This window comes from Podarcis vaucheri, assembly GCF_965113315.1.
Source record: "Podarcis vaucheri genome assembly, chromosome: 2".
In the NCBI taxonomy this organism is placed as follows: Eukaryota; Metazoa; Chordata; class Lepidosauria; order Squamata; family Lacertidae; genus Podarcis; species Podarcis vaucheri.
The window spans coordinates 5,462,803-5,490,033 of record NC_138760.1 but is presented as its reverse complement, the minus strand read 5'-3'; the positions used below and the strand labels follow the sequence as shown (position 1 = coordinate 5,490,033).

The window sequence follows — 27,231 nt, the reverse complement described above, 5'->3', positions numbered from 1 at the left end:
CCAGTCTGCTTTCAGCTTACTTTCACATACAACTCTGGTTATTGTCCTGTTACCTACCAGCCAGGTAAGAGTGTGTGGAAGACCCACCCATTTGTTTCTCTGGCAACTTCTTTGGACTCATAATTTGCAGTAAACTAGTCAGCCCAAGCCATTTCCTTGACAAAGGAAGTGGTGTGGCAAGCTTCCCCTTGCGCATTCTGCCCTCACAGATATAGGATCCCAGGTTTGGAAGGGGAACCAGGGTTTCATCCAGACTGACACTCACCCACCCCCCTCATAACACTGTTTGTCCTCCCCTCATGTTTCTCAGTTGTACCCTAAGTTTGCTGGTGGCTGACTTGGCATTCTGTGGGTACAGGATTGGCTCTATGTTGACAGATTGGTGGTGCTCTGCCCATCTGCCCCCCCTTCTGTTTCCCTCATAGGATTGCTGGTGCTGTCCAGATCACATGGGATTGTGGCTTCCCTGTCCCTGGGGATGAAACTGCAAGGTCTGGGGGTGACTCCAGGGGGTGCTGCTTCCCTCTGTGCCCATACTGACACCTCCCATGCACTGACTGACCCTGTGCTCCAGAGCTGCTAACAGAGACAGCTCCTGAGGAGCCAAGGGCACTATTGGTTGAGGCAGATTCTCCTGCAGTGACTCCTGCATAGGTGAGATTTCCCCTTGAAAGGAAAGGGAGAGCACTATCCTGAGATGGGCAGTTCCTGTATATATTTTATGGAATATCCCTCCCCCGTCTCTCTGGACTGTGCACACTGCAGTCATTTTGGGCGGCAAAATGTGTTACACTCTCCCAAAAATTTCCTTCTCCACTCCCCTTATTCCAGGGTACTGATTAAACTTTCCCACAAACTCAGGTGGTTGGCTTGAGCCCTGAAACTTCTGTAATGTAAAATCAAGCAGTGACTGGACTACTTGCCTGACCCAGGTTGCATGTCCTATTGAAATTCTGTGGGAATCAATGTGAAAGGAGCCCAAGCTCTTGAGCCTCTGTGACCTTTGAAGTTAGAGCTACTTGCTTGCTCTGTGAATCAGGCATTGTGTTTGGGGCAGGACCCAAGAACTTTTCCTACACACAGAGCAGCTCCACTAGGAGTCCAGCCAATAAGATAATGGAAAGCATTGTACTATCTCAAAGCAGCACATACTGTTTTCTAGGCTGCACATTTATGCTACTAAAGATGTGCTGCAGCCAGAGTCTTTCAGATGGATGAGAGAGACTAGATCTGGATTATGCATTCATTGCCTCAATTGGCCTATGTTTATTGACTAAGAGGTGAAAGGAGAGAATATAACTTAAGCAGGTGAATCCTTTCTGTATTAAATTTCTATACCACCCTTCACCTGAGGATCACAGGGCAGTTTACAATATAAAAACACAAAAATACATACCATAGTAACAAAAACAACAACAATGCCGCCACCCTGCCACAAAAAGTTTAAAAGGCCTTAGATTAAACAATTAGCTAAAGGCCTGGGATAAGATGAATATTTTTGCCTAGCCTCTAAAGATATGTAATGAAGGTACCAGGCAAGCTTCTCTGGGGAGAGCATTCCCGAAGCAGGGAGCCACCACAGAAAAGGCCCGTTCTCATGTTAACACCTCCGAACCTCATGTGTGGGAGGCAACCGTCCTTGAGGTATTGTTGTCCTTAGCCGTTAAAGGCTTTATAGGTCAAAACCATCCCTTTGATTTGGGCCTGGAAACTAATCAGCAGCCAGTGCACTTGGGTCAGGATTGGTTTCATATGCTCAACCTGACTTGCCCCCTTGAGCTACTTGACCAGTTGAAGTTTCTGAACAGTCTTCAGAGGCAGCCCCATATATAAGGTGTTGCAGTAATCTAACCTAGAAGTTACAAGAGAACCCCTTCTCATAACACCAGGTCTAAAATGGCGTATCTGAACCAGTGGGTACAGCAGTGGTAGCCAGTGTGATGGTTTCCAGATGTTCTTGACTACAACTCCCATGACTCCCAGCCCACATGGTAATCAGGGGCGATGGGAGCTCTAATCAAACCTCATGCAGGCCGCCACATAGGCTAACCCTAGTGTTTCCTTTCCTTTTCTTGTTTTACTTTTGAAGAGTGATGCAATGGCAACATTATTCTGAGTAGGGTTGCCTACAGTTTGGGGGTGGAGCGGAGAGACGAAATCAACCAGGCTAGCATTTGTGGCATTAACTGTAGCTTGATCTGCAGAGATCAGCAGATGATAACCTCTCCATACCTTGAAGAACTTTACTTGCTGATTCCTCATTTCAGTAGGTCTTTGACCATACCAAGTGTGTTGGGATCTTCACTTGTGTAGTCCCTGCTAACAAGTCCTGGGAAACAGGTGAAGCTTTTACCATAGGGTGACAAGCGTTACTACTGTACGACAGTTCAAGCTACTGTTAAAGGCACAAGAGAAGGAAAAGTTGGCAACACAGCTTCTTGGTGTTACCACTTCACTTGCAACGCTAACAGGAGCCAATGTTACCAGCAGCAGTGCAGTTAGGACTGGGCGATCTGAGAGGCCAGGGTTCAAATTCCTACTAAGCCTTGAAGGCACCAGTTTAGCGTCATCTCAGAAAATGGATTGCATGCTAAAATTTCTGCATGTTGGGTTGCTGTGAAAGGCACAGGACTGATCCCTGTGAAAAGGTGACTGTGCTAGCAGGGAGGAAATCAGCATCAGTGTGCATATGCCTTCTCAGTGATTGCTCCCAGACTCTGTAACTCCCTCCCTGGAGAAGCTAGACTGGCTCCCTCCTTGTCTTTCCACTGGCAGTTGACGTTCTTGTTCCCACAGGCTTTTGGGAACTGATTGCTTTTAATGAAAGGGTGAGTGCTGTGCTGTTTTTTATAGTTTGTATGGTTTTAATAAAATTCTGTATGTACACAGCATATAGTTTTAATTGTATCAATGTTTATTTGTTTTTAATTACTGTTTTTTCTATGTTTTTAGCTGTTCTTATTTTTATCTGTAAGCTGCCTTGAGTCCCTGTCAGGGAAAAATGAGGAGTACAAATTGATGATGATGTTGATGATTACTGTTACTACCTTGGACCAGTCACTATCTCTCAGCCTATCCTACCTCACAGCTTTGTTGTGAGGATAAAATATGGGGGAAAGGGGAAGAATGGTATATGCCACTTTTAAAATTAGTTTTTATTAAAGGATTTTTCTTTTTGTGTTACAAAACAAACAAATAAACAAGGAAAAATACAGTGTCTTCACTCTCAGTTCATAGAGTATTTTTCACAGTTTAGTTTATATTTAGTATGAGACACTATTGTCATAGACATTGGGGGGGGGAAGAGGGAAGGAGATATTGGGGGCATAATGATCTTTTGTTCTATTGCATAGGGTTTGTGCAGGGTTTTTTGTCAGAGTCACATGAGTAGGTCATATAGATACATATTTGTTGGCATTGCAAGAGATTGGAAGGTTCAGAGCGTGGCTGGTTGTATTTGGTTGGTTGCAATGTGGTTTGTTTGTATGTGATGGGGGATTATTGGGTCAGATTAGCCATATTCATTTGTATGCTGTTGGGTGGCATATGCCACTTTGAGCTCTTTGGTGAAAAGCTGGAATATAAATGCTATAAACCAGTTTTTACAAACTGTATTTGGTGGTCATGCTTTGATGGCATTATTGTCGATAAACAGCCTTCAGCTCTGCAGATTCCCAAATGAAGGCTCCTGCACGGAACAGCTGCATATTCCTGCATTGGAGGGCGTTGGAGGTCTACAATTCTTTGATTCATTTTTATCTTTTTTATAAGATATTTATTAAGATTTTCAAAGTATTACAAAGTAAAAATAAAAAATAAGAAAATACAAAATAAAAATGGTTAAAAACAACTCATCCTTTCCATTACTTATTTTTCATTAGCTTATTTCCCGGACCTCCTCACGCCTCCCTTTTTTGTATTCCAGTTCAGTTTGTTGGTTCAGCAAATCCTTACCCTCTTTGTTTATCCTAGTCTTTAATCCTAAAATATTGTAACGTTAAATTTTTACCTATTAATAATCCATTTTTCATATTCCCTTATAGTATTACAGCTGAAAACCACTTAATTTCTATGCAACATCATACTAACATTCATTAATTTTACAATATTTCTGTAGATAGTCTTAAAATTTCTTCCAATCTTCTTCCACCGACTCTTCTCTCTGGTCTCGGATTCTGCCAGTCATTTCTGCCAGTTCCATATAGTCCATCACCTTCATCTGCCATTCTTCCAAGGTGGGTAGATCTTGTGTCTTCCAATACTTTGCAATGAGTATTCTTGCTGCTGTTGTGGCATACATAAAAAAAGTTCTGTCCTTCTTTGGCACCAATTGGCCGACTATGCCTAGGAGAAAGGCCTCTGGTTTCTTCAAGAAGGTATATTTAAATACCTTTTTCAATTCATTATATATCATCTCCCAGAAAGCCTTAATCCTTGGGCACATCCACCAAAGGTTAAAGAATGTACCTTCAGTTTCTTTACATTTCCAACATTTATTATCAGGCAGATGATAGATTTTTGCAAGCTTGACTGGGGTCATGTACCACCTGTATACCATTTTCATAATATTCTCTCTTAAGGCATTACATGCCGTAAACTTCATACCTGTGGTCCATAACTGTTCCTAGTCAGCCATCATTATGTTATGTCCAACATCTTGTGCCCATTTAATCATAGCAGATTTCACCGTTTCATCCTGAGTATTCCATTTCAACAGCAAGTTATACATCTTTGACAAAATCTTAGTTTTGGGTTCTAACAGTTCTGTTTCTAATTTTGATTTTTCCAACTGGAAACCAATTTTCTTGTCCGAATTATATGCCTCCATTATCTGATAATAATGAAGCCAATCTCGCAATTTGTTTTTTAATTTCTCAAAACTCTGCAATTTCAGTCTAGCTCCCTCTTGTTCCAGAATTTCCCAATATTTCGGCCACTTGGCCTCCATATTGAGCTTTTTCTGTGCTTTTGCTTCCATCGGTGACAATCACCTTGGGGTTTTGTTTTCCAATAAATCCTTATATCTTATCCAGACATTAAACAATGCTTTCCTGACAATATGATTCTTGAATGCTTTATGTGCTTTGACCTTATCATACCACAGATATGCATGCCATCCAAATACGTTGTTAAAACCTTCTAAATCCAAAATGTCTGTATTTTCAAGAAGCAGCCATTCTTTCAACCAGCAAAAAGTTGCTGATTCATAATAAAGTTTAAAGTCTGGCAGGGCAAATCCACCCCTTTCCTTTGCATCAGTTAATATCTTAAATTTTATTCTGGGCTTCTTGCCCTGCCAGACAAATCTAGAAATATCTCTCTGCCACTTCTTGAAACAGTCCATTTTGTCCACAATTTGCAATGTTTGAAACAAAAACAACATTCTAGGCAAAACATTCATTTTTATCGCAGCGATACGACCCAGCAGTGAAAGCTTCAAGTTTGACCAAATTTCTAAATCTTTTTTCACTTCGGCCCAGCATTTTTCATAGTTGTCTTTAAATAAATTCCCATTTTTTGCTGTCATATTAATCCCCAGGTATTTCACTTTCTTGTTGTTGTTGTTTAGTCGTTTAGTCGTGTCCGACTCTTCGTGACCCCATGGACCAGAGCACGCCAGGCACTTCTGTCCTCCACTGCCTCCCGCAGTTTGATCAAACTCATGCTAGTAGCTTCAAGAACACCATCCAACCATCTCATTCTCTGTCGTCCCCTTCTCCTTGTGCCCTCCATCTTTCCCAACATCAGGGTCTTTTCCAGGGAGTCTTCTCTTCTCATGAGGTGGCCAAAGTATTGGAGCCTCAGCTTCACGATCTGTCCTTCCAGTGAGCGCTCAGGGCTGATTTCCTTCAGAATGGAGAGGTTTGATCTTCTTGCAGTCCATGGGACTCTCAAGAGTCTCCTCCAGCACCATAATTCAAAAGCATCAATTCTTCGGCGATCAGCCTTCTTTATGGTCCAGCTCTCACTTCCATACATCACTACAGGGAAAACCATGGCTTTTACTATACTGACCTTTGTTGGCAAGGTGATGTCTCTGCTTTTTAAGATGTTGTCTAGGTTTGCCATCGCCTTTCTCCCAAGGAGCAGGCGTCTTTTAATTTCGTGACTGCTGTCACCATCTGCACTGATCATGGAGCCCAAGAAAGTAAAATCTCTCACTGCCTCCATTTCTTCCCCATCTATTTGCCAGGAGGTGATGGGCCCAGTGGCCATGATCTTCGTTTTTTTGATGTTGAGCTTCAGACCATATTTTGCGCTCTCCTCTTTCACCCTCATTAAAAGGTTCTTTAATTCCTCTTCACTTTCTGCCATCAAGGTTGTGTCATCTGCATATCTGAGGTTGTTGATGTTTCTTCCGGCAATCTTAATTCCGGCTTGGGATTCATCCAGCCCAGCCTTTCGCATGATGAATTCTGCATATAAGTTAAATAAGCAGGGAGACAATATACAGCCTTGCTGTACTCCTTTCCCAATTTGGAACCAATCAGTTGTTCCATATCCAGTTCTAACTGTAGCTTCTTGTCCCACATAGAGATTTCGCAGGAGGCAGATGAGGTGATCAGGCACTCCCATTTCTTTAAGAACTTGCCATAGTTTGCTGTGGTCAACACAGTCAAAGGCTTTTGCATAGTCAATGAAGCAGAAGTAGATGTCTTTCTGGAACTCTCTAGCTTTCTCCATAATCCAGCACATGTTTGCAATTTGGTCTCTGGTTCCTCTGCCTCTTCTAAATCCAGCTTGCACTTCTGGGAGTTCTCGGTCCACATACTGCTTGAGCCTTCCTTGTAGAATTTTAAGCATAACCTTGCTAGCATGTGAAATGAGTGAAATTGTGCGGTAGTTGGAGCATTCTTTGGCACTGCCTTTCTTTGGGATTGGGATGTAGACTGATCTTCTCCAATCCTCTGGCCACTGCTGAGTTTTCCAAACTTCACTTTCTTCTTTCACTTTTCACTTTCTTAACCACTGTCAAACCTGTCTCATTCTGAAACCTCTCTCTCTCAATCGGTGTTAAATTTTTCTCTAAAACCTTGGTTTTTAACTTATTCAGTTTAAATCCTGCAACCTGACCAAATTCTTGAATCAGTTCTAAAACCCTTTTAGTACTAGATTCTGGCTCCTGTAATGTCAATACTAAGTCATCCGCAAATGCTCTCAATTTGTACTGTTTAGCTTCGACTTGTATACCTTTAACTAACTGGTCCCTTCTAATCATATTCAGCAAAACCTCCAGGACCGATATAAAAAGCAATGGGGAAATTGGGCAACCTTGTCGTGTCCCTTTTTCTATCTTAAATTCTTCCGTCACTACATTATTTACAATTAGTTTAGCCTTTTGTTCTGAATGAATTGCACTTATACCGTTTTCAAAGCCTTGGCCTACCCCCATCCCCTGTAGGTTCTTCTTCATAAAACTCCAAGAGATATTGTCAAAAGCTTTCTCCACGTCCACAAATATCAAAACTGCTTTAGTATTTATGTTCACTTCTAGTTTTTCCAAAATATCAATTATATTCTTCAAATTGTCAGACAAATTTCTTCCCGGGAGAAAGCCCGCTTGGTCTTTATGAATCTCTTCCATCAACACTTTTTTCAATCCCTTGGCCAAAATGTCTGCAAAGATTTTGTAATCCACATTAAGTAATGATATGGGGCGGTAGTTCTTAAGCTGAGTCTTTTCAGTCTCTGTTTTCGGTATAAGTGTAATGTACGCCTCTTTCCACGACTCTGGTGCCCTTTTCCCTTCCAATATTTCACTGCAGACTTCCTTTAAAGGCTGTATTAACCACTCTTTCAAGGGGAACATCATGATGCTCTTGGGGAACATCAGCCTTGCCACCGGAGGCCCTTCTCCCATCAGATACTCCGGTTTCCAGGACAGCGCATTCGCCCTCGCATTCTGCTCTCCTGGCACATATTGGATCTTAAAGTTAAAGTTGGCAAAGAACTCTGCCCATCTTATCTGTCTCTGGCACAACATCCGTGTCGTACGCCAGTACTCCAAATTTTTGTGGTCCGTGCACACCAAAATTTGGTGCTTCGCCCCAATCAGGAAGTGCCGCCATTGTTTGAACGCAGCAACGATCGAAAGCAATTCTTTATCATAGATGGTGTAGTTTTGCTCCGATTTGTTCAGTTTTCGCGGAAAAAAAGCACATGGCCGCCCCTCCCCCTTTTGATCTGACTGTAGCAGCACCGCCCCTATTGCCCGATCAGATGCATCTGTCTCCACACGCAGTGGCTGAGTGGGGTCGACGTGGATCAGTTGCTCCTCCGAGGCGAAGGCCCTCTTAAGCTTCTCAAACCCTTCTTGGGCTGCCTGCGACCACCGAAACTTTTTCTTGGCACTGAGACAGTCCGTTATGGGCGCCGTCAGTTTCGCGAAACCCTTGATGAATTTCCTGTAGAAATTGCTGAAACCCAGGAAATGCTGAACATCTTTCCTGGTCTTAGGGCTTTCCCATTCCACCACCGCCTTCACCTTCCCCGGATCCATGGCCAAACCCTTGTCCGACAGCCGGTACCCCAGGAATTCGACTTCCTTCACATGGAACTGACACTTCTCCAGCTGGACCCACAAGTGATGCTCCTTAAGTTTGCTCAGGACCTGACATACGTCCTTCACGTGCTGTTTCTCGTCTTCAGAGTACACTAGCAAGTCATCCAAAAAGCAAACGCAGTTCCGGTACAGCAACGGTCCTAGTACGTGCTGCATGAAGGCTTGGAAACAGGGACTTCCACACTACAAACCGAAAGGCATGACGAGATACTCAAACGCCCCCAGCAGGGTGAACATGGTGGTCTTCCACTCATACCCTCTCGCCCTCTGGTGAGGTTGTACACCCCCCGGAGGTCCAACTTGGTAAAAAAAAATTCCCCTTCTGCACCCTGGCCAGAACATCGTTGATCCTCGGCATTGGGAAGGCCACGGGTTCCGTCAGGACGTTCAAAACGCAAAAATCTACGACCAACCTCCTCTCATTAGTCTATTGCTTGTCCACGAAGAACACGGGGCTCCCACCTGCCGCCTTGGATTCCCTGATGAATCCCCTCTTTAGATTTTTCTCAATAAAATCCTTCAGGTCCTTGATCTCTCCCTCCAACATGGAATAGGTCTTTCCCACCGGCAGCGTGGCCCCTGGGACCAGGTTGATCTGACAATCATATGGTCGATGCGGCGGCAACGCGTCAGCCTCTTTCTCGCTGAACACCTCCTGTAGATCCCTGTAACACGACAGGATTTCTGTCGTGCCCGCTCTGCATGCTGCTGCCATCCCGGCCTCCGTTTGTCGAGGTTGCTCTAGACCCAGGCAGTTCTCCATGCACTGCGTCGAACCAAACGTCAGGGACCATTGATGCCAGGAAACCACTGGATCGTGCAAAGCCAACCAGCTCATGCCCAATATGATAGGCGGACCCCCAGCGTGGCCACGTGAAAGGCGATAACCTCGGAGTGGGTAGACACCCGCATCTGCATTGGAGGCGTTCGATGAGTCACTTCACCTCCCAGCAGTTCTCTCCCATCAATTGTAGTCACTTGCAGCGGAAAATCCAAAGGCCTCAGGTTCAGTTGGTGCTGCGCTGCAAACTCCTTGCTAAAAAAGGACGCGGACGCTCCAGAATCCACTAACGTGAACTCCTCCACCGCCTGGCCATTTGGGAGCTCTAGGATCACCTTCAACACTATGCTAGCTTTGGGATGTCCAAACCGAGGACTTTCAGTGTTGCTCCCGCCTGCCTGTTGCCCCGGTCCACCAACAGCCAGGCTTCTCCGTTTCCCGAGGGCTGGGATTCCTCTGCCTCTGCCTGTTGGGTGACCCCCACCATTCCCTGCCAGTTACGACACCCTCTGGCAAAGTGCCCTGTTTTCTGACAAACGAAACATCTCTTGGCCGCTTGCCAGTCTTTTTTCTCCTTCCCGCCCGACCGTTGAGCTTTCAAACTCTCCCGCGTGCGGGCTGTGCCTAGTTCCATGGGTTCTGGCTCTTGCTGACGTTCTGAGGCAGCTGCAGGCATTTCAAGAATGCGGTCACCATGGCAACTCCGCTCCCTACCCTGCTTCCTTTCCCGCCATCTGTCTTCCTGTCTCAAACCCACTGCAAGAGCAGCCTTCGTTAATTCGTCCATATTTTTAGGGCGGGGGGCCCTCGCAAGCTTGTCCTTAATTTCAGCGTTCAGTCCAGCTCTAAACAACACGTGTACAGGGTCTGATTCTAAATCCCACCCCAGTTTCTGCACGAGCATGTCAAACTCTACCCAGCAACTGCGCACCGTGGATTTGCCTTGTTTCAAAGCCAAAAGCTCCTCCTGCGTCTTGTCAATTAAACTTTGATCTGCATAGATAAAGTCCATTGCTTGCCAAAACTTGGGTAGATTTCTGAGGGCTTCATTATTGGAGGCTATTAACGGCCGGATCCAACTTCTAGCCCCTTCCGACAGGTGCCTAATTATGTGAGCAACTTTCTGGGCATTGTCCCCAAACTGAGCAGATTGAAGCTCTAAAAAATATTTCATCTCCGTTTTAAAATCAAGATAAGTTTCCAGATCGCCATTGAACCTTTCCACCCACGCAGCCTTGCCCCCATCTGCCAATAGCCCACCTGTGGCTCCTTTCTGAGCAGCTCTGGTTTCCTCAAGACGGGCCTGCAAGTCTGTTCCAACCCGACATTTCTCTTCCTAAGCTCCAAAATCTCTTTCTCCATCTTGGGGCTTATTCCTTATTCCACCAGCTTTTCAACAGCAAGTGATTCGAGGCATGCTGTAAGGGGTGAGTGCTGCCAAAGCTGCATAGATAAAACTCCAGGCTTGCCGCCAGTTTCTGTCTTTTAGATTTATTTACAAAGTTCAAACGGTTTCCAGAGCTTCAAAGCATGTCTGTCCCTGTCTCATTAGATGCCTTGAATGTTTTTTTCTTACTCCTTCTTCCCCAGCAGGCTAATCGTCGGAAGCCCCGCCTCCTACTTCCTCTGCTCAATGAATAGCTAGTTCCGGGCTCAGCATCCCCCCTCCCTGTCTCTTCTTCGCTGTCAGATGAGAAACTGCTAATTAGCTCTTTCGGCTGGTCTCCCCCCTTGGCTCTCTAGCCGTTTGCACTTCCCTGACAGACAGCTTTCTACATCTCTGTATCTGCACCTGCTGAATTTCTGCCAGTCATGCAGCAAATAAACCAATTAGCCTCTAGGCACATTCGTTCATTCTGTTATAGTTGTGATTAATTGATTATGTAAAGTGACTTTGGAATGTGATGTTGAAAGGCAGAAGAGAAATGCTTAAAAAAAAACCAAGTCTTATCATGCATATCTTGTTCTACAGTGTAGGCTTGAGTAACACTTGCGAGGAAGCTGGTAAAATGTGGGTTGAACAAGGTAACTGTTAGATGGATTTGTAGCTGGTTGACTGACTGAAGCCAAAGAGCACTCATTAATGCCACAAGTTTCTGTGCTGGGCCTGTTCAACATCTTTATAAATGACTTGGGTGAAGGAATTGAAGACATGATCACCAAATTTGCAGATGACACAAAACTGGGAGGTTCTTTTGCCACAGAAGACAGAGTCAGGATTCAAGATGACCTTAACTGAAAGGAAAATTGGGCCCAAACTAACAACATGAATTCAATAGGGGCAAATGTAAGGTTCTGCACTTTGCCAGGAATAACCAGCTGCACAAATATAAGCTGGGGAACACCTGGCTTGCCAGTAAGACATATGAAAAGGATCTAGGGGTCTTCGTAGATCATGAGCTTAACTTGAGTCAACAGTGTGATGCAGCAGCAGCAAAATAAAAAATAAAAAATGCTAATACTGCCTCAACAGAAGTGCACTGTCCAGATCAAGGGAAATAAAAGTACCACTCTTTCTGCTTTGGTCAGACCACACCTGGAGTACTGCGTCCAATTCTGCGTCCAATTTAAGAAGGATATTGACAAGCTGGAACATGTGCAAGAAGGGCAACCCAGATGATCAAGGGTCTGGAAACCAAATCTTATGAGGAACGGTTGAGGGAGATGGGTATGTTTAGCCTGGAAAAGAGGAGAGAGTAGATATGATATATCTGATGAGCTTCAGTTAGTAAGGCTTGAGGATGTGGACAAGGTACTTGGATTGGTCAGAGCAACCACTTGCACTCTGGACCCTTTCCAGGGACGCGGACTTATAAAAAATATTGGGGGGGGGGGCCGGGAAAGCTCATGAATAATAAATAAGCTCATGAATATGCAAATAAAGTGGTGCCGCCTCCTCGTGAGCGAATAGGGGAGAGCGTGCTGCGCCTATTAATCAGCTCCGGAATAGCTGATATGCGGGAAACATGGGGCTAGCCGGAGAAGAGAGGGCGAGCCCCCTCCGCTCCGGCCCTAAACCGCTGAAACCGCCAGGAGGAAGGAAATTCCCCCCGGCAGTGCCTTGGCAGTGGCGGTGGTGCTGCGAAGCAGTGAGGCAGGAGCCCCCGCCCCCGGGGATTCCCTAATCTCGCGGGGGACGGCCGGGGCTCTCCGACTAGGGCGCGCGGCTGGCTGGCTGGCTGGCGAGGGAGCAGGTGGGGAGGAGGTGCGGGACGGCGGCGGCGCTCTGCTGGAAGGGCGCCCGAGATTATTGGGGGGGCTGAGCCCCCCAAAAAATATTTTTGAGGGGGCTCGAGCCCCCTCAGGCCCCATGGAGTCGGCGCCTATGACCCTTTCTCCTCTTGGTTGATAGAAGTTAGCAGGGAGGGGACAGCTGGTTGAGCCAGGGAGGTAGTTCATGCCCCTTTACAATAGTGGGTGGTCCCTGCCTGTTTGAAGAAGGCAGTGGTAAAACCACTCCTCAAGAAACCCTCCCTAGATTTGGAAAATCTAAGTAACTACCAGCCAGTTGCTAATCTCCCTTCCCTGGTTCTTGAGCGGGTTCTTGCGGTCAGTGCTTTTTTCTGGCAGTACTCAATGGTCTGCAGTACCAGCACCTTCCCCCCCCCCCCTAAATCTTGCGGTGACCCTCATAGTATTTTCCACCTCTACGATTCTGCTATTCCCTCCTCCAACCCCTGCATCTAGTTCCTAAGAAAAGGAACTGGAGCAGGGCCCCTCGAACAGCTACAGAATCTCCAGTAAGCCGATGCAACAACAACAACAGTGGCGGCAGCAGCAGCACGATGGCAATGCTGTATGGAATCAAATGCTGCTTTGAGAGCTATAAAAGCAGCATAAAAGGAGGTTGTGTTGTGGGAGGAGCACTTCTCAATGAGATGATGGAGTACTAGGCACTGGTCAATAGTGGATTGACCTTCCCTAAAGCCAGATTGCTCCTCTGCAAGTATATTTTCTTGTTCCATCCAGTCGTGAAATTTCCATTGTAGGTGTCTTGTGAAAAGTTTGCTAATTACATTAAGGAGACTAATTGGTCTGTAGTTTGCAGGATCATCCCTTTTTCCTTTTTTATATATAGGGGCAATGATTGCAATCCCCCAGTCCTTGGGGGCTCAGCCATAGGTGTCAATGCAAGTGAAGAGTGAGGCCCGAATAGGGGCCCAGAAGTCCATATTGTTTTTAATGGCCTCTGGAGGAATTAGGTCTTCCCCTGGGGCCTTCCCCAGTTTCAGCTGAGCTATCAGGTTCTTAATCTCTGTCACCATCACTAGTGCCCACATAGGCAGATTCTCTATAGTTTGACTAGAGCAGGCACCCCCTGCTCTGGCCCTCCAGATGTTTTGGCCTACAACTCCCATGATCCCTAGCTAACAGGACCAGTGATCAGGGATGATGGGAATTGTAGTCCAAAACATCTGGAGGGCCAAAGGTTGGGGGTGCCTGGACTAGAGCCTCCACCTTTAGCAGAGGTTTCCGAGTAGAGTTCCTGAAAGTGAGCCTCCCACTTGTGGCATGTGGCAGTCCACCATGCTTGGGCCATTGGTTTGTGGGCTAGATGTCATATGCCAAAATGTGGCTGAATCATTGGATCTGGCTGCCTGGATAAGTCATGTCCAGGTGATGAACCAGAGCAGCACACGGAAACACCGTTTACCTTCCCGCTGGAGTGGTACCTATTTATCTACTTGCACTTTGACGTGCTTTCAAACTGCTAGGTTGGCAGGAGCAGGGACCGAACAACGGGAGCTCATCCTGTCGCGGGGATTCGAACCACCGACCTTCTGATCGGCAAGTCCTAGGCTCTGTGGTTTAACCCACAGCGCCACCCGTATTAGGGCAGACCAAAGGCACTGTAAGCAATTTGAGGCCAGTAGTTCAGTTATCATTTGGTTTAGATCATTTGGCTCAGCAGTAAGTTCTTTCTGCTGGCATTAGGAAGGGTTGGTAACAGTCCTCAGTATGTATCTCTTCACAATGTTGACAGCCGGCTGCCTTATAAAAGCAGGCCGGCTGAGCTATTTGCTGTTTAGTTCTGTTCTGGCCTGTGAATAAACAAGAGCTGTTTGAAGAATCGCTGTGTCGTCTGATATGTTCACCTACTATTTAACAGTTTTACTATGTTTTTATATGTGTTGGAAGCCACCCAGAGTGGCTGGGGCAACCCAGTCAAATCGGTGGGGAATGTTGTAAACAAAAATTGCCCTTTTCCCTTATGGGGTATCCAAGAGCCCATATAGAGTCCTTACATAGGTTCCCTATTGATAGGAGAAGATAACAGAGGCCAACCAGAGAATATTGAGAAGCAAAGCAGCTAGAAAGCTTGATCTTTATTAAACTGTTGCAACAGGGTGCTCCCCTCGCCCGCAGGAGAGAGGAGGAACCCAGAACAATGGCGCGCAAGACCTTATAAAGACTTTTGAAATTGCCACCCTGTAGATCAAGACCACCCCCAAGAACATCATACATACATCACAAAAAAGGCGTCTTAAAACAGAAATTTTAATGTTGTTTTTCTCCTGTCGTTGTTTATCTCCTGTCTGGCAGGTTACTTGATTGGATTGCCTGGGGAGCCTGGCCATTCTTTTGTAGTGATAAATACTTAGTTCCTGGGCCAGGTCACAGGCTCACACCCTATTCATATCTTAAATGTGCCCTTAAGACAGGATTTGTGATGAAAGAGACAATGGGGAGGTTTCCCACTTTGACCTTGCAGAGAAAACACTTACTCAGTTTAGGAATCAAAATGGTTCCAGGTTGGTCTTCCTGTGCTAATCTATGTACATGCTTGGTTGGTACACTTATGAAGATTACCATTTATCTAAGACCATAAATCACATTTATAGCCCCCATTTCCTGCAAGGAGGTCAAGGTGGTGTGCACAGTTTTTTTCTCCCCCCTCATTTTATCCTCACAACAACCTGAAGTGACTTTAACCCAAGGTATGACTGTATAAGAGAACAAGGGAGGTGTTTATGGTGAGTTCTGGCACCTCATTTTATTGAAAAATAGCAATGAGTACCAGCACCATTTTTTTCTAGGAAAAAAAAGCACTCATCACAGACCAGATCCAGGTGCTCTCTGAGGAAACTGATTTTCTAAAACCATTTCAATCAGAATAAAAAAAATTCCTTCCAGTAGCACCTTAAAGACCAACTAAGTTAGTTCTTGGTAAGAGCTTTTGTGTGCATGCACACTTCTTCAGATACACATGCACACGAAAGCTCATACCAAGAACTAACTTAGTTGGTCTTTAAGGTGCTACTGGAAGGAATTTTTTTATTTTGACTATGGCAGACCAACACGGCTGTAACATTTCAATCAGGGTTTAGGCCCAGTTTTGGCATAGAAACTGCTGTGGTTGCTGTGTCAGGAGAGAGAAAGGGGAAATGTGTCCCTGTTAATTCTCCTCAGCCTCTCAGCAGCTTTTGCTACCATTGACCATGGTATCCTTCTGGAGTGGCTGTCTGAACTAGGGGTGGGTGACACAACTTTGCAGTGGCCATGATAACCTTGGGTGTTGCTTCAGCCCCGTGGAGCCTTCATTGGGGTTCAGTTTTATCCCCTGTGCTGTATAACATCTACTTGAAACCATCGGCGGTTTAGAGTACGTTGCAGCAATACGTGGATGACACACAGCTCTACTTCTCATTTTCTGAGGCCCTTCTCCATGTGCCTCCACATCTCAACCCCAAAAGCTGGGCAGCTGAGCCCCATCCCTGTATCACCACAGAAGACCACCTACTTGTGTGTGTCAGGCTGCAGTTAAAAAGCAAGTTTAGAAAACTGGCATAACAGCCCCAAGCTTATAACACTCCTCTTTTATATACCGATCTAGTACATAAAATGCTTTGCAATCTTCGCTCTATTTTTTCTTTATAACAGGCAGTCTGCTATGATTCCTGTTCTCTAAGCGAAAAGGGGGAAGTTGCCAACTCTTTTTCCTGACAGGGCTCCTGTGCTTTTAACAGCTGCATGGCAGACAGGAATTCACAGTATAATCCTATGTACTCAGAAAGAAGTATGGAGAGCTGAGGTGGGGAGCCTCAGGCCTAGGGGGCCAAATAACCTCACCAGGTTTCTCTGCCTGCCCTCCAGGACTCTCCTGAGGTCCCTGCACTCTCCTCCTTAACTACTTAAGCAGGAGATCTGTATCTATCAAGACCTCTGACTCTGGCTTATGGTACAAACCTTAAGAGGCATATTTGTTGCTCCCCCCCCCATGTTTTGCCTCTGGAACTGCCCGCCACTGGTATGTAATTTCCCTTGAGGTAATGTACCCCTTGAACCAAAAGAGATCCCTCATCTCTGGTGTTGCGACTTAAATGTCAAGGAAGCAGGGAGGGAGCGATGTATGCTAAAGCCTCACCAAGGTGATCACCACCGCATGCTCTTAATCTCAGGGTTGTGGGTTCAAGCCCCATGTTGTGTCTGCCCAGGGCCGGATTTAGGTTTGATGAGGCCCTAAGCTACTGAAGGTAATGGAGCCCTTTATATGTCCAGCTTTGTCAACAACAAATTGTCGCTGTTTTTTGTGTTGAATATATGCTATATGGTAATTTATGGAACTAATAGGTATCGAGAGCCATTGGAACATGTTGCCATGCAACCAATCCATGCAGAATGTATGCACCCTATATAGATAGAAATGAGCAAACCAGTGATATTTTAGGGAGCAGGCTAGCAGGCGGGGCCCATTACAATGGTACCTCTGGTTACGAACTTAATTCGTTCCGGAGGTCCGTTCTTAACCTGAAACTGTTCTTAACCTGAGGTACCACTTTAGCTAATGGGACCTCCCACGGCCGCCGCACCGCCAGTGCGCACTCATCCTGAGGTAAAGTTTTTAACCCGAGGTACTACTTCCGGGTTAGCGGAGTCTGTAACCTGAAGCGTTTGTAACCAGAGGTGTTTGTAACCTGAGCTACCACTGTACTTACATCATAGGAGCCTACACAACACAAAACACTGTTGCTGTATGCAGGTTTTATTTTATTTGTTTTTTATGTTATATTTTGGAAATGTACATCCAGGGATTTTTTCCTTTGAATTTTTGGGGGCGCCCCAAAATTTTTCTTTGAATTTTTTGGGGCCCTAAGCTATAGCTTGTTAAGCTTATACAGTACCTAAATCCAGCATTGGGCCAAAGAGACTTGCATTGCAGGGGGCTGGACTCTTGTCCCTATAATTCCATGGTTCTGTTATTGATCTTATTGGTTGGCATGTATCAGTCTTGGGAGACGATTTGGGGGTGAAGTCAAACTCTACAATTCTATGCCTCTATTAGCGCTGAAAGTTTAGGTGTTAACTCTTGGCGCGTGAGGAAGCCTTTATCTTTTGTTCTTAGTCGTTAAACCTCCCCGCTAGAGCGCCCGAGACATGCCCATATGTGGATGCATGCATGCATGCATGCAAGTGGGTGAGTGGGAACCGTTTCTGCACCCACCCACAACGCGCGCCACGTGTGAACTCCGGGTCACGGTTGTTGCCGCGCAGACTCCTCCTGATCCCATTCCCGGCTGGGCCGCTAGGGGCGGGGCGGAGCTGCTCCCCGCCTGCTCTCTTCCTTGGGCGGAGGGGCTCGGGGTTTTCTGCTAGCAGCAGGGTACCTGTTATTCCTTTCAAGCAAAACGAAAACCTGCCACACGTGAAATCTGGAAGCCGGAAGATTGCTCTGAGGTCGGAGAGGAGGAAGCGCAGCGGCGATGTGAAAATGGCCCGGGAGACGGGGGCGAGGTAGATGCTGCAGCGCTGAGCGTGCACCTCCTCCGATTTATTTCGCACCCTCCTCCTCCTGCTGCTCCTCCTCGGGACCAAGGTACCGTCTCTGCCCGCGTCCGCGGAGAGCCAGCCGGCGTCTCAGCGCTCCGATGCCCGGACCAGCCTGGCTTTTGTTATTTGTAGATAGGTGGGGCTGGCGGGGGTGGGGGCCGGAGCCCAGCGAATCGACTGCATTGATTGGCTGGGCAGGTTTTTAAAAAGAGATTTTATATCTCTCTCTCTCATCATTGCAGTCTTTTGGTGCGGGGCTAGACGAGTCTGTCACAACTGGGCCTGAGCGGTGGCAACAGCAGGCCTGGATCCGGTCCCGATGGAGGATAGATGCGGATGGTGTGGAGCCAATTATTTCGTTCCCAATGGCGTTTTATAGGTACAGGAGACAAGAGCTTTCGCCTCCCCTTGTCACCTGAATGCTGCTTGCTAGAGGAGTGATGGGTTAATTCTTTATAATATCACCGGGTTTTATTTATTTGCTCATGTTAGGTAATGTGGGGAGGGGGCGAGTCCTAAGTGCAGGTGGCATTTCTTTTGGCTTTCGGGCTCTCCCCCGCCTCCCACGATAGAATTTACCGTCTCCTTTATGCCTGGGATTTATTCCAAAGAGAGCTTGTTAATTGAATTACCAGCCAAAGGGTAGCCCTGGGAACAGGCCCCAGGATGCAGTCATGTTCGGAGAGGGATTCTCTTCCCTTCCAGTCCAGGACTGAATGTGGGCCGACCTGCCTAGAAAGCAAAGGTGAGATGGGAGCTGCCTTTTGTCTGAATGGCACAGGTATATCTCGGATCTGCCAGAAACCAGACCCAGGGATGGCTAGAGGAATTGTACAGCTGCTGTCAACAAGGTTTACATAAGGCTTACGGTCCAAGGCCAGTTGCCTGTTTCAGAGCACATGTGCCGAATGGGCATGACTTAGATTAGGAAACTGGGTTTGGATTCTTATTCCTACTGCATTTCTGGGTGTGTGCGATTTCTTTATTTTTTTTTAAAAAAAGCAATAACCAACTGTCACATAAGTTAGACTGACTTGTAACCCAAGCCTATGTCTTTGTACTCAGAAATCACGGTGTCTAGTGAGAGCTTTGTTCTGCTATGTGCTTGTCAGATTGCAGCTCCATATCGTGTTTCTTTGCACACTCGGGCTGCAGTTCTAGCTGTGTCTCCTCAGAAGTAAGACCTATTGAATTCAGTAGTACTTCAGGCATTGCAGCCTTAGTCCTATTGAACTTGGTGGGATTTGTTTCTGAGTTGGCAAATATAGTATCACTGTAAATAAATATAGGATCATTGTAAATAAAAAATGTGGCTGTGTATACACGTGCACATCTTTTCAGTTCATGCTTACAGTGAAGTAGGTTTCTATCTATCATGGAATTGGGATTGGAGTTAATTCCATTCCTGTGTGTTAATTCTAATCTTGTATATGTGGTGTTGGTAAACTTCATGGCTGAGTACATTCACCACAGACCCTGCTAATTTTCCTCAGCACATGGCAACCATTCCATCTTGTAATCACCTAGTCTCTTCTGGGTTGTCAGAATTTACATCCCCCTCCCCGACTCCCATCCTTTGGAGCCTGCCTACCTGGGGGGGGGGGGGTTAGCTCCATATAACAAACAGCCAGACACTGGGTGAGGCCCCCTAAGCATAAACAGAGAGTGGGTGATCTTGGCACAGAGATTCCTTAACCCACTGCCGTCCCTCAAGGCCTGTTAGCTGCCGTGCCTTATCTTGTCACTTTAGGCCACCATATTATCCTAATCAGAGAACTTTGTTCTTGATCCTTCCTTCTAACAGGTCAGATTGTGAACTGTGGAAGGAAGTTTATGTGAACAGAATAGCAGATTGAGTCAAACTTATTTGTAATTATATTACAAATAATTAATGAAACCACAAGATGTGAGTTGCCCTGCCAACAATAATAGTAGTGTGGAATAATCAGAACTTTCATAATAATCAAATTAGCGTATTATAAAATGGCTTGTAATAGGCAACCAAACACATTTTTGGAACTGTTCATAGTGATTGGAAGTACAGAGGGGGTATAAATGGGGGGTAACTATATCCCCCCTCAAAGTTTCTGTATTCCCCAATTTTATGGAAACAAATATGAAAACAACTTGAAATATAGGGGGGGATACCTGGTCTGCCCTGGTTTTTCCACCCTCCCGGGCCTTTCCATTTGTAACTGTTCATTGTTTAATTTTGGGATGATTAATATCAGGATGATATATGCTTATACACTTTTATATTATTATAAAGATTCCTTTATCTAACAGAAACAGAAACAAATCAATAACTCCCATCCCACAAACACATTTTAAAAGCCATAGAATGTTAATCAGCTGAATGTCTGGTTGAAGAGAAACGTCTTTGCCTGGTGCCTAAAGATATGCAATTAAGGTGCCAGGTGAGCCTCCCTGGGGAGAGCATTTCACAAATGGGGAGCCACTGCAGAAAAGGCCCGTTCTCATGCTGCCATCCTCCACAAAAGGCAAAGGTGCATGCAGCCAGTGGCGTAGCGTGGGGGGTGCCAGGGGTGCCGGCCGCACCGGGCGCAACATTTGGGGGGGGGTGCGTTTGGCCGGCCCCCCTCGAGGAAGCGGGAACCTCTCCAAGGCGCAGCGCGCCGTCGGTGGAGGAAAAGAGCCGCGCAGCAGCAGCAGCAAAGCCGGGAGGAGGAGGTGGAGCAAGCCTGCTAATTGCTTGCTGGGAATTAAGCGGCTCAAAGAGGCAAAGGAAAAGAGGTGGAGCCGCTGGCCCGGCTGGGAGGAAGCTAGAGAGAGCAGCGCGCCAAGCGCACGTGACGCAAAGGGCCTGCCCACGTGCAGGCTGAGCTCCACGTGGCGGGGGCGGAGGGAGGCGCTCTGCACGTGCTTAGGAGGCGCTCGCTCTTTCCAAAGAAGGACCCGGCTACTGGATCAAGGCCACAAGGGCCCATGTAGAGTGAGTGGCCAAGCAGAGGCGTCAATGAGAAGCACTCAAAGCAGGACGGGGCACAAGAGCGCTCTCCCTTCCTGCTGTTTCCAGGGGGTGGAAGCGTCGCTCCTCGAGGGCTTCCGAGATACCCTGGGGTGAAGTCCCGCTTCACCTTCTTGGGAGTCCCTCTCTTATGCTTTGGGGGGGGGGTAGCAAGGGGGAAGAATAATGATTTCCTCCACCACCAGCCCCAAATTCTATAGTAAGAGAAATTGGGGGCCAAGCCAACTGGGGAAATGGTGAGTCTCTAACTATAGAGCTCAGGTACAGTGGTGCCCCGCAAGATGAACGCCTCGCAAGACGGAAAACCCGCTAGACGAAAGGGTTTTCCGTTTTGGAGGCGCTTCGCAAAACTAATTTCCCTATGGGTTTCCTTCGCAAGACGAAAGCCCATAGGGAAATCTCCGGGACAGCGGGGAAGCGCAGCGCATCTTCCCCACTGTCCTCGGACCTCCTCCAAAGGCTGGCGGTGGGGCGGAGAGACCTCCTCCCACCACCAGCCTTCGGAAGGATGCTCCGAAGGCTGGCGACGGGCGGAGGGCTCTCCACCCCACCGCCAGCCTTCAGAAGGCTGCTCCGAAGCCTGGAGGCGGGAGGAGGTCTCTCCGCCCCACCGCCAGCCTTCGGAAGGCTCCTCCGAAGCCTGGCGGTGGGGCGGAGAGACCTCCTCCCGCCGCCAGCCTTCGGATGGCTGTCCTGAAGACTTGTGGTGGGAGCAGTGGCGTAGCGTGGGGGGTGCAGGGGGGCCCTGCCGCACCTGGCGCAACATCTGGGGGGGGCGCGGAAGAGACTCGAGTGCTAAAATCCACGGGTTAGGCGGCGCAAATTACTTGCCTTGCCCCGGGTGCTGAGAACCCACGCTACACCACTGCATGCAGCTGCCTCTGCAAGGCTTTGCAAAGTTAGCTAAAGTTCCTCTCTCTCTCCCCCTCCCCTTTTGCCCAATCCCAAGCAAGTCATTTTGGAAGTCTTTTGAGTTCAGTGGGATTTACTCCCAGGTAAAGCCGGGGAGGCGCCAGGCTGCCTACAGAGAAGAGACCTGCAAAACGGGTTTGAGGTTTCAAATAAATGTTTGTTAGGCTTCTATGTGCAGTGAAAAGGATGAGGTGGTGCTTATTTAGGAGTTGTTCCACAACCACCCTGCTAAGCCCATGTAAATATAACTGCTGCACTCTGTCCTGGCTGTTTGATTCTCAGTGAAACAAACCAAATCAGCTTCCTCATCCATAATCACATCCTGGTTGAGGGAGGTTTTGCTCAGAGCCTGCGTGGCGTTCAGCAACAGCAGATGAAGACCCAAGGGCTGGCCGATAGGACAATCCTCAGCAACTCTTCAGGTTGGTGGAGGGACTGTCACACAGCCCAGTCACTAGCTGCCTATGCTTCTTTATGAGCATGGGTGGGAGGGTGGAAGGACTCTTTGAACAAGCTTCCTTAATTTACCCAGTTCCAGAGCCTATTTCTGCAAAAGAAAGGGAAGTTCGAACTGCGCATTTCCTCTCATTAGTCTTTTCATATAGCCAAATTTTGGCTTTTTTTGCAGCTGTGAGGCATGCTCTTCCCATTTCTATACTGCAGTTATCTGTTCTTGTTATTCTCCTAACTGGATCTCAGTGTTTTATTTTCTTCCTCCCACCTCTGATATTTTAATCAGCTGGGACCCCAAACTTGGTAATGGGTTACTTTCATTTGTATGTGTTCTTTTTAATTTTAGTGAATCCTGAACTTTGGAGGATGTTGCTGCCATTTACTTGGAGTTGGTGGTTGACCTCCATTCTTCAGCTGCATTGCTGACCTGTACAGTCATAGAATCACAGAATGATAGAGTTGGAAGGGACCCCAAGGGCCATCTAGTCCAACCCCCTGCAATGCAGGAATCTCAGCTAAAGCATCCATGACAGTAGGCCACCCAACCTCTGCTTGAAAACCTCCAAGGAAGGAGAGTCCACCACCTTCCAAGGACACATGGCTCCCCCTCTGAAGTCTTGGGAACTGTAGCTTGTTAAGGTTTCAGGATTCTTTAGGGAAAGTCATGTGTTTTAAATGTGTGTTAATGTATAGTGTGGATGAAGCAAACAGCAATCACATCCACACCAAACATGTTAAGCAATCTTAACAGTCCATGAATCCTGGGAACTGTAGTTTAAAGTTGCTGACTTCTCAGATTTACACTTCTCAGCACCCTTAACAAATGACAATTTCCAGGATTCTCCATGACTAAGTGGTAAGAGTGCTTAAATGTATGCATACCCTCCAACATTCCTCAGATGAAAATAGGGACATTTCTCACTCCTCTTAACTGACCCTCCTTGAACCCCCCATTTTTGTACCCCCCCTTGCAGAGCATTTCCCATCAGAAGATGGGGGGAACCACCACCTCCCTAATGGGACATAGCAGACATGCCCTCCCCCATCCTGAGAAAAACCCTTTATTTTATTTTTATTTTATTACTTGGTAGATTTACAAAAAGAAATACCCAGAAATTTATTTATTTTTAGAAAGGGGCAATATTCGATGTAGACGCACTAAGTTTTGTTTTTTAAATCAAGATCCATTCTGTTCCCTCTTGTCTTCCTGTTCTTTCTGAAGGCTTACTAAATGCAGACTCCATGCATGATTTCAACACCAGTCATTTTGCTGCCCCCTTTCTGTCTGCTGAATAATAGTTCTGGAGAAGGCAAAAGCTTGCACACTGTTTTCTTTCTAACATCTTTAACATTGCTTGAGAAAGGTATTTTGTAATGTAGATTTTGAATGAAGAAAGGAAGTTAAGATCATTTTTTTAAAGACTATGGTGGCAACTTAAGCCACATGTATGAATTGGCTCTTAGACCTGGAACATGGTTCCAAGTTGTGCCCAGGAAACTCATGAAACAATTGGCGATTAAATGACCTTTGAGCATGTGCAGAGTGCCTTTCTCTCTTCCTTGAGCACATCCTGGGTTCCATGGGTCAGTGTCAGGGCTTGTTACATTGCTGAAAAGGGTGAGGAGAGGAGGGGTCTGAGGTCCACCACTGTGTACATGTGTCTGTTCATTTATCTGTTAACCAGACCCAGCCTGGTTACCTGTAAAAAGTTTAGGGGAGATGTGTTTGGTGAATCAGGATGCTACCCTAGAACAAACCAGAGATGTTTGAATTAGCACCAGCACCTTCTGTTGCAGAGATGGAGAACCTGAGACTCTTTGGATGTTGTTGGACTACAACTTCCATCATCTCTGACTCTGACCTTTGTCCAAGATTAGATGTAGATGCACAAAGTTGTTGTTTTTTTAAAATCAAGACTCCTTGCGCTCCGTTCTGCTCCCCCTTCCTTCCTTCCCAGGGAGGCCCTTGCCCTCTGCCTGCCCCTCAGAGCCAGCACTTTACACAGGGCGGGGCCTTGGCAGTGGCAGCCTCTTCTCATCTGCTCTCTAGCAGCTGCTATGAGCTGCCCAAGGAAGTGGGGCAGCAGCAGCGGCCATGGAGAGGCCACAGGGGCTCCCTTGCCTCCTCGGCTGGTCAGGACAAGTGCCGGATCTTCCTCTTTTTTGAGCTCGGCAGCAGCGGCACTCATGGATGAAATAGGGACATTCTGGGATCAAATGAGAAGCTGAGATGGCTTTCGTAATTCTGGGACTGTCCCTGACATAGCTGATAGTTTTGATTACAGAAAATTAATTGCTGTTATTTGTGAGTAACAACAACTAGAGAACCCCTTTTTGGACTTTTTGTTTGAAAAGGAATGCATTTGAGACGTATGGGTCTGAAGATTGGGGAAGTATTGCTTAACGGAGTGAATGTTTTGAATAGTTTTTTTGGGGCAACTGACAAACAAAAATTCGAAAGTCCTGTTTTATTTTTATTTTCCCTTTGTTTCTTTTCTCATATATACCGTATTTTTCGCTCTATAACACGCACCCGACCATGACACACACGTAGTTTTTAGAGGAGGAAAATCCGTAGGCATGCCACCCGTAGGCATTCCCTCCATAACACACACAGACATTTCCCCTTACTTTCTAGGAGGAAAAAAGTGAGTGTTATGGTGCGAAAAATACGGTATGTCCCTCCTTTTTATCTTATTTCTTCTCTTTTCTTTTGTTTTCCTTTGGTGTCCTCTGCTCTGGGCCATTACTGGGTTCCAGGATTACACACACATGAAGGTGGTGGATGGATGCAGGGACCCTGAGTGAGAAACTGGAAGAAGAAACGAAAGCTCCCAGGTGAGAGCTGGGAGGGTTCACCACTTTCTGTGTGAGACAAGGACTCTGAATTTTCTTTCTTCTTTCTGCAGACAATCTTAACCGCTATATCTCAAAGTCCTACATGCAACCTCAAACTTCCATCATTTATAAATAACTTTCACCTTTCTGATGTCCACAACAGACTAGAAAATATTTTTGTTCATTAAACAGGAAGCTGCCTTAAATATCTCAAGTTTAGGACGGTTGAGACTGACTAACCGAAGTGCTCCAGGGTTTCAGAGAGGGGAGTGTTACAGCCCTGCCTGGAGATACCAGGGATGGAGCCCAAGGCTTTTGCATGCAAGCAGATGCACAGCCCCATAGCTGTTGCTCTTCCGCAAACATTAATACCTTGCTCAGTCCCTGAAAGGGCAGCCAGCTCCAGAGCTCCACAGATTTCAACCGAGGTTTAATTGATTTTAACTTGTTTTAAACCAAGCATTTTATTAACTGTTTTATTAACTGTTCTTTTAACCTGGAAGCTGGAGAGCAGGAGAATGTGAACTGTGAGATAAGCAATAATTAACAAACTTGGAGCTTATCTGTTCTGTCAGGATCCCATTTATCAAGTGGAAGGGTGGAAGGTGACTGAACTTGACACAGTAATTGTTGAGATTTTAACTTAGCTTTGAACCTAAAAAGGCACCCAGAGGCAAGAAAAGAATCTGGACCAGTCCCAGTAATGATACTGGGGCTCATAAATCCAGTAAAGCAGAGAAACAGATGAGAATACCTTGCTCATACCCAAGCTGGGCTCCCCTAGCCCTATTCGTAAAACGAATTCATGTGTGGAGCCAAGCCAAGTAGCCACGCCCTTAATACAATGCATGTCTGCCCTCTGGTGAAAGTCTGTAAAGTGTGTGTCTTTTGGCATGCATCACTGTGCCTGAGGACACAACAGGTGGTGCAGCCTGGGACATGCCTGACAAGTCGGGGCGTGGGGTAGCAGCTCCTTGCAGATGTTCTTGTTATTATCTCTGCTCTTTCTACCCAAGGGAACTTAGGTTGGTATTGTGTAACTTTTGAACTGGGCTCCTGTGATCTTCCACCCAGGGGACTGATCTGAACTCAACTGCACCCGCTTAGCTTCAGCAATGCTGCAGTGGATTCTCCCAGATCAGTTAGGCTTTTAAAGCCCTGCAAGGCTTTGAGTCTGAGGGTGCTGTGGGTGTGTATGTGTGCCATCATGTATAGGCAAGGTAACCTTGAGCATGAAGACTGGCACCTTTTCCCCCCTGGCAGAGTTTATGTACCTTTAACCGATGTTTGACAGGCAGAAATCCAGCAGGTTAGAAGAACCAACATTTTGAGTGTTATCCCTTGGAAGCCTATGGGATTTAAATTCCCACTTTTAATTGCTTAAAGGGGTTGTTGTGGATCCCTTTGTGTGCTGTCACTGACTTGAATTTGTATAAGAATTCAGGCTTGGACACAATTGTATTTGAACTTGGTGGAGCTTACATTTTGAACCATGTACAGTTTGAACCATGTGTGCAAGCATATGGATGGAGTCAGAGGGTGTGTATGTGGGGTTCTTAGTGCATGTGGGAAGGAGGAGGGGGTTATTAGTGATTATATGAAAGAATGGGTGCAGATGACTAGTACCTGCTGAAACAAACATGGAAGAGAAGTGAAATGAGACTTTTCCAAAAAAGAAGAGGCTGATACCCCACCCTCCCCCACCATGGCCCCCTCCACCTCTTTTCCCCTTACCCCCCTAATGTAACACTAATGTCTCAACAAATGAAACCGACTGTGGCGATCACACAGGGTCCCCGGACGTTTGATGGTCTGTTGATCCCTGTGCCACCATTGTGATTGCCTCTTGGCTGCCACCAAGCCGTTTCTCTTGGGTACACACGGAGTCCAGACAGTTGTTAACATTAACAAATAATCAAGTTTATT

At 46.4% G+C, this 27,231-nt stretch overlaps 1 protein-coding gene across 5 annotated transcripts in view; it reads left to right on the top strand.

Annotated features, from left to right (window-relative positions):
- The first annotated feature begins 17,878 nt into the window (after positions 1 to 17,878).
- The window catches only part of B4GALNT1 (beta-1,4-N-acetyl-galactosaminyltransferase 1), a 46,813-nt gene continuing 37,460 nt past the window's right edge, over positions 17,879 to 27,231 (top strand). Inside the window, exons 1-2 of one of the 5 annotated variants that reach the window (XM_082208446.1) lie at positions 17,879 to 18,159; positions 25,228 to 25,305. In XM_082208446.1, the coding sequence (XP_082064572.1) occupies positions 25,253 to 25,305 (53 nt within the window). In that variant the 5' untranslated portion in view covers positions 17,879 to 18,159; positions 25,228 to 25,252. Of the gene's footprint in view, positions 18,160 to 18,355; positions 18,493 to 22,228; positions 22,437 to 25,227; positions 25,306 to 27,231 lie in introns of those variants that run through there. The other 4 variants (XM_082208448.1, XM_082208445.1, XM_082208447.1 and 1 more) reach the window with 4 other exon arrangements.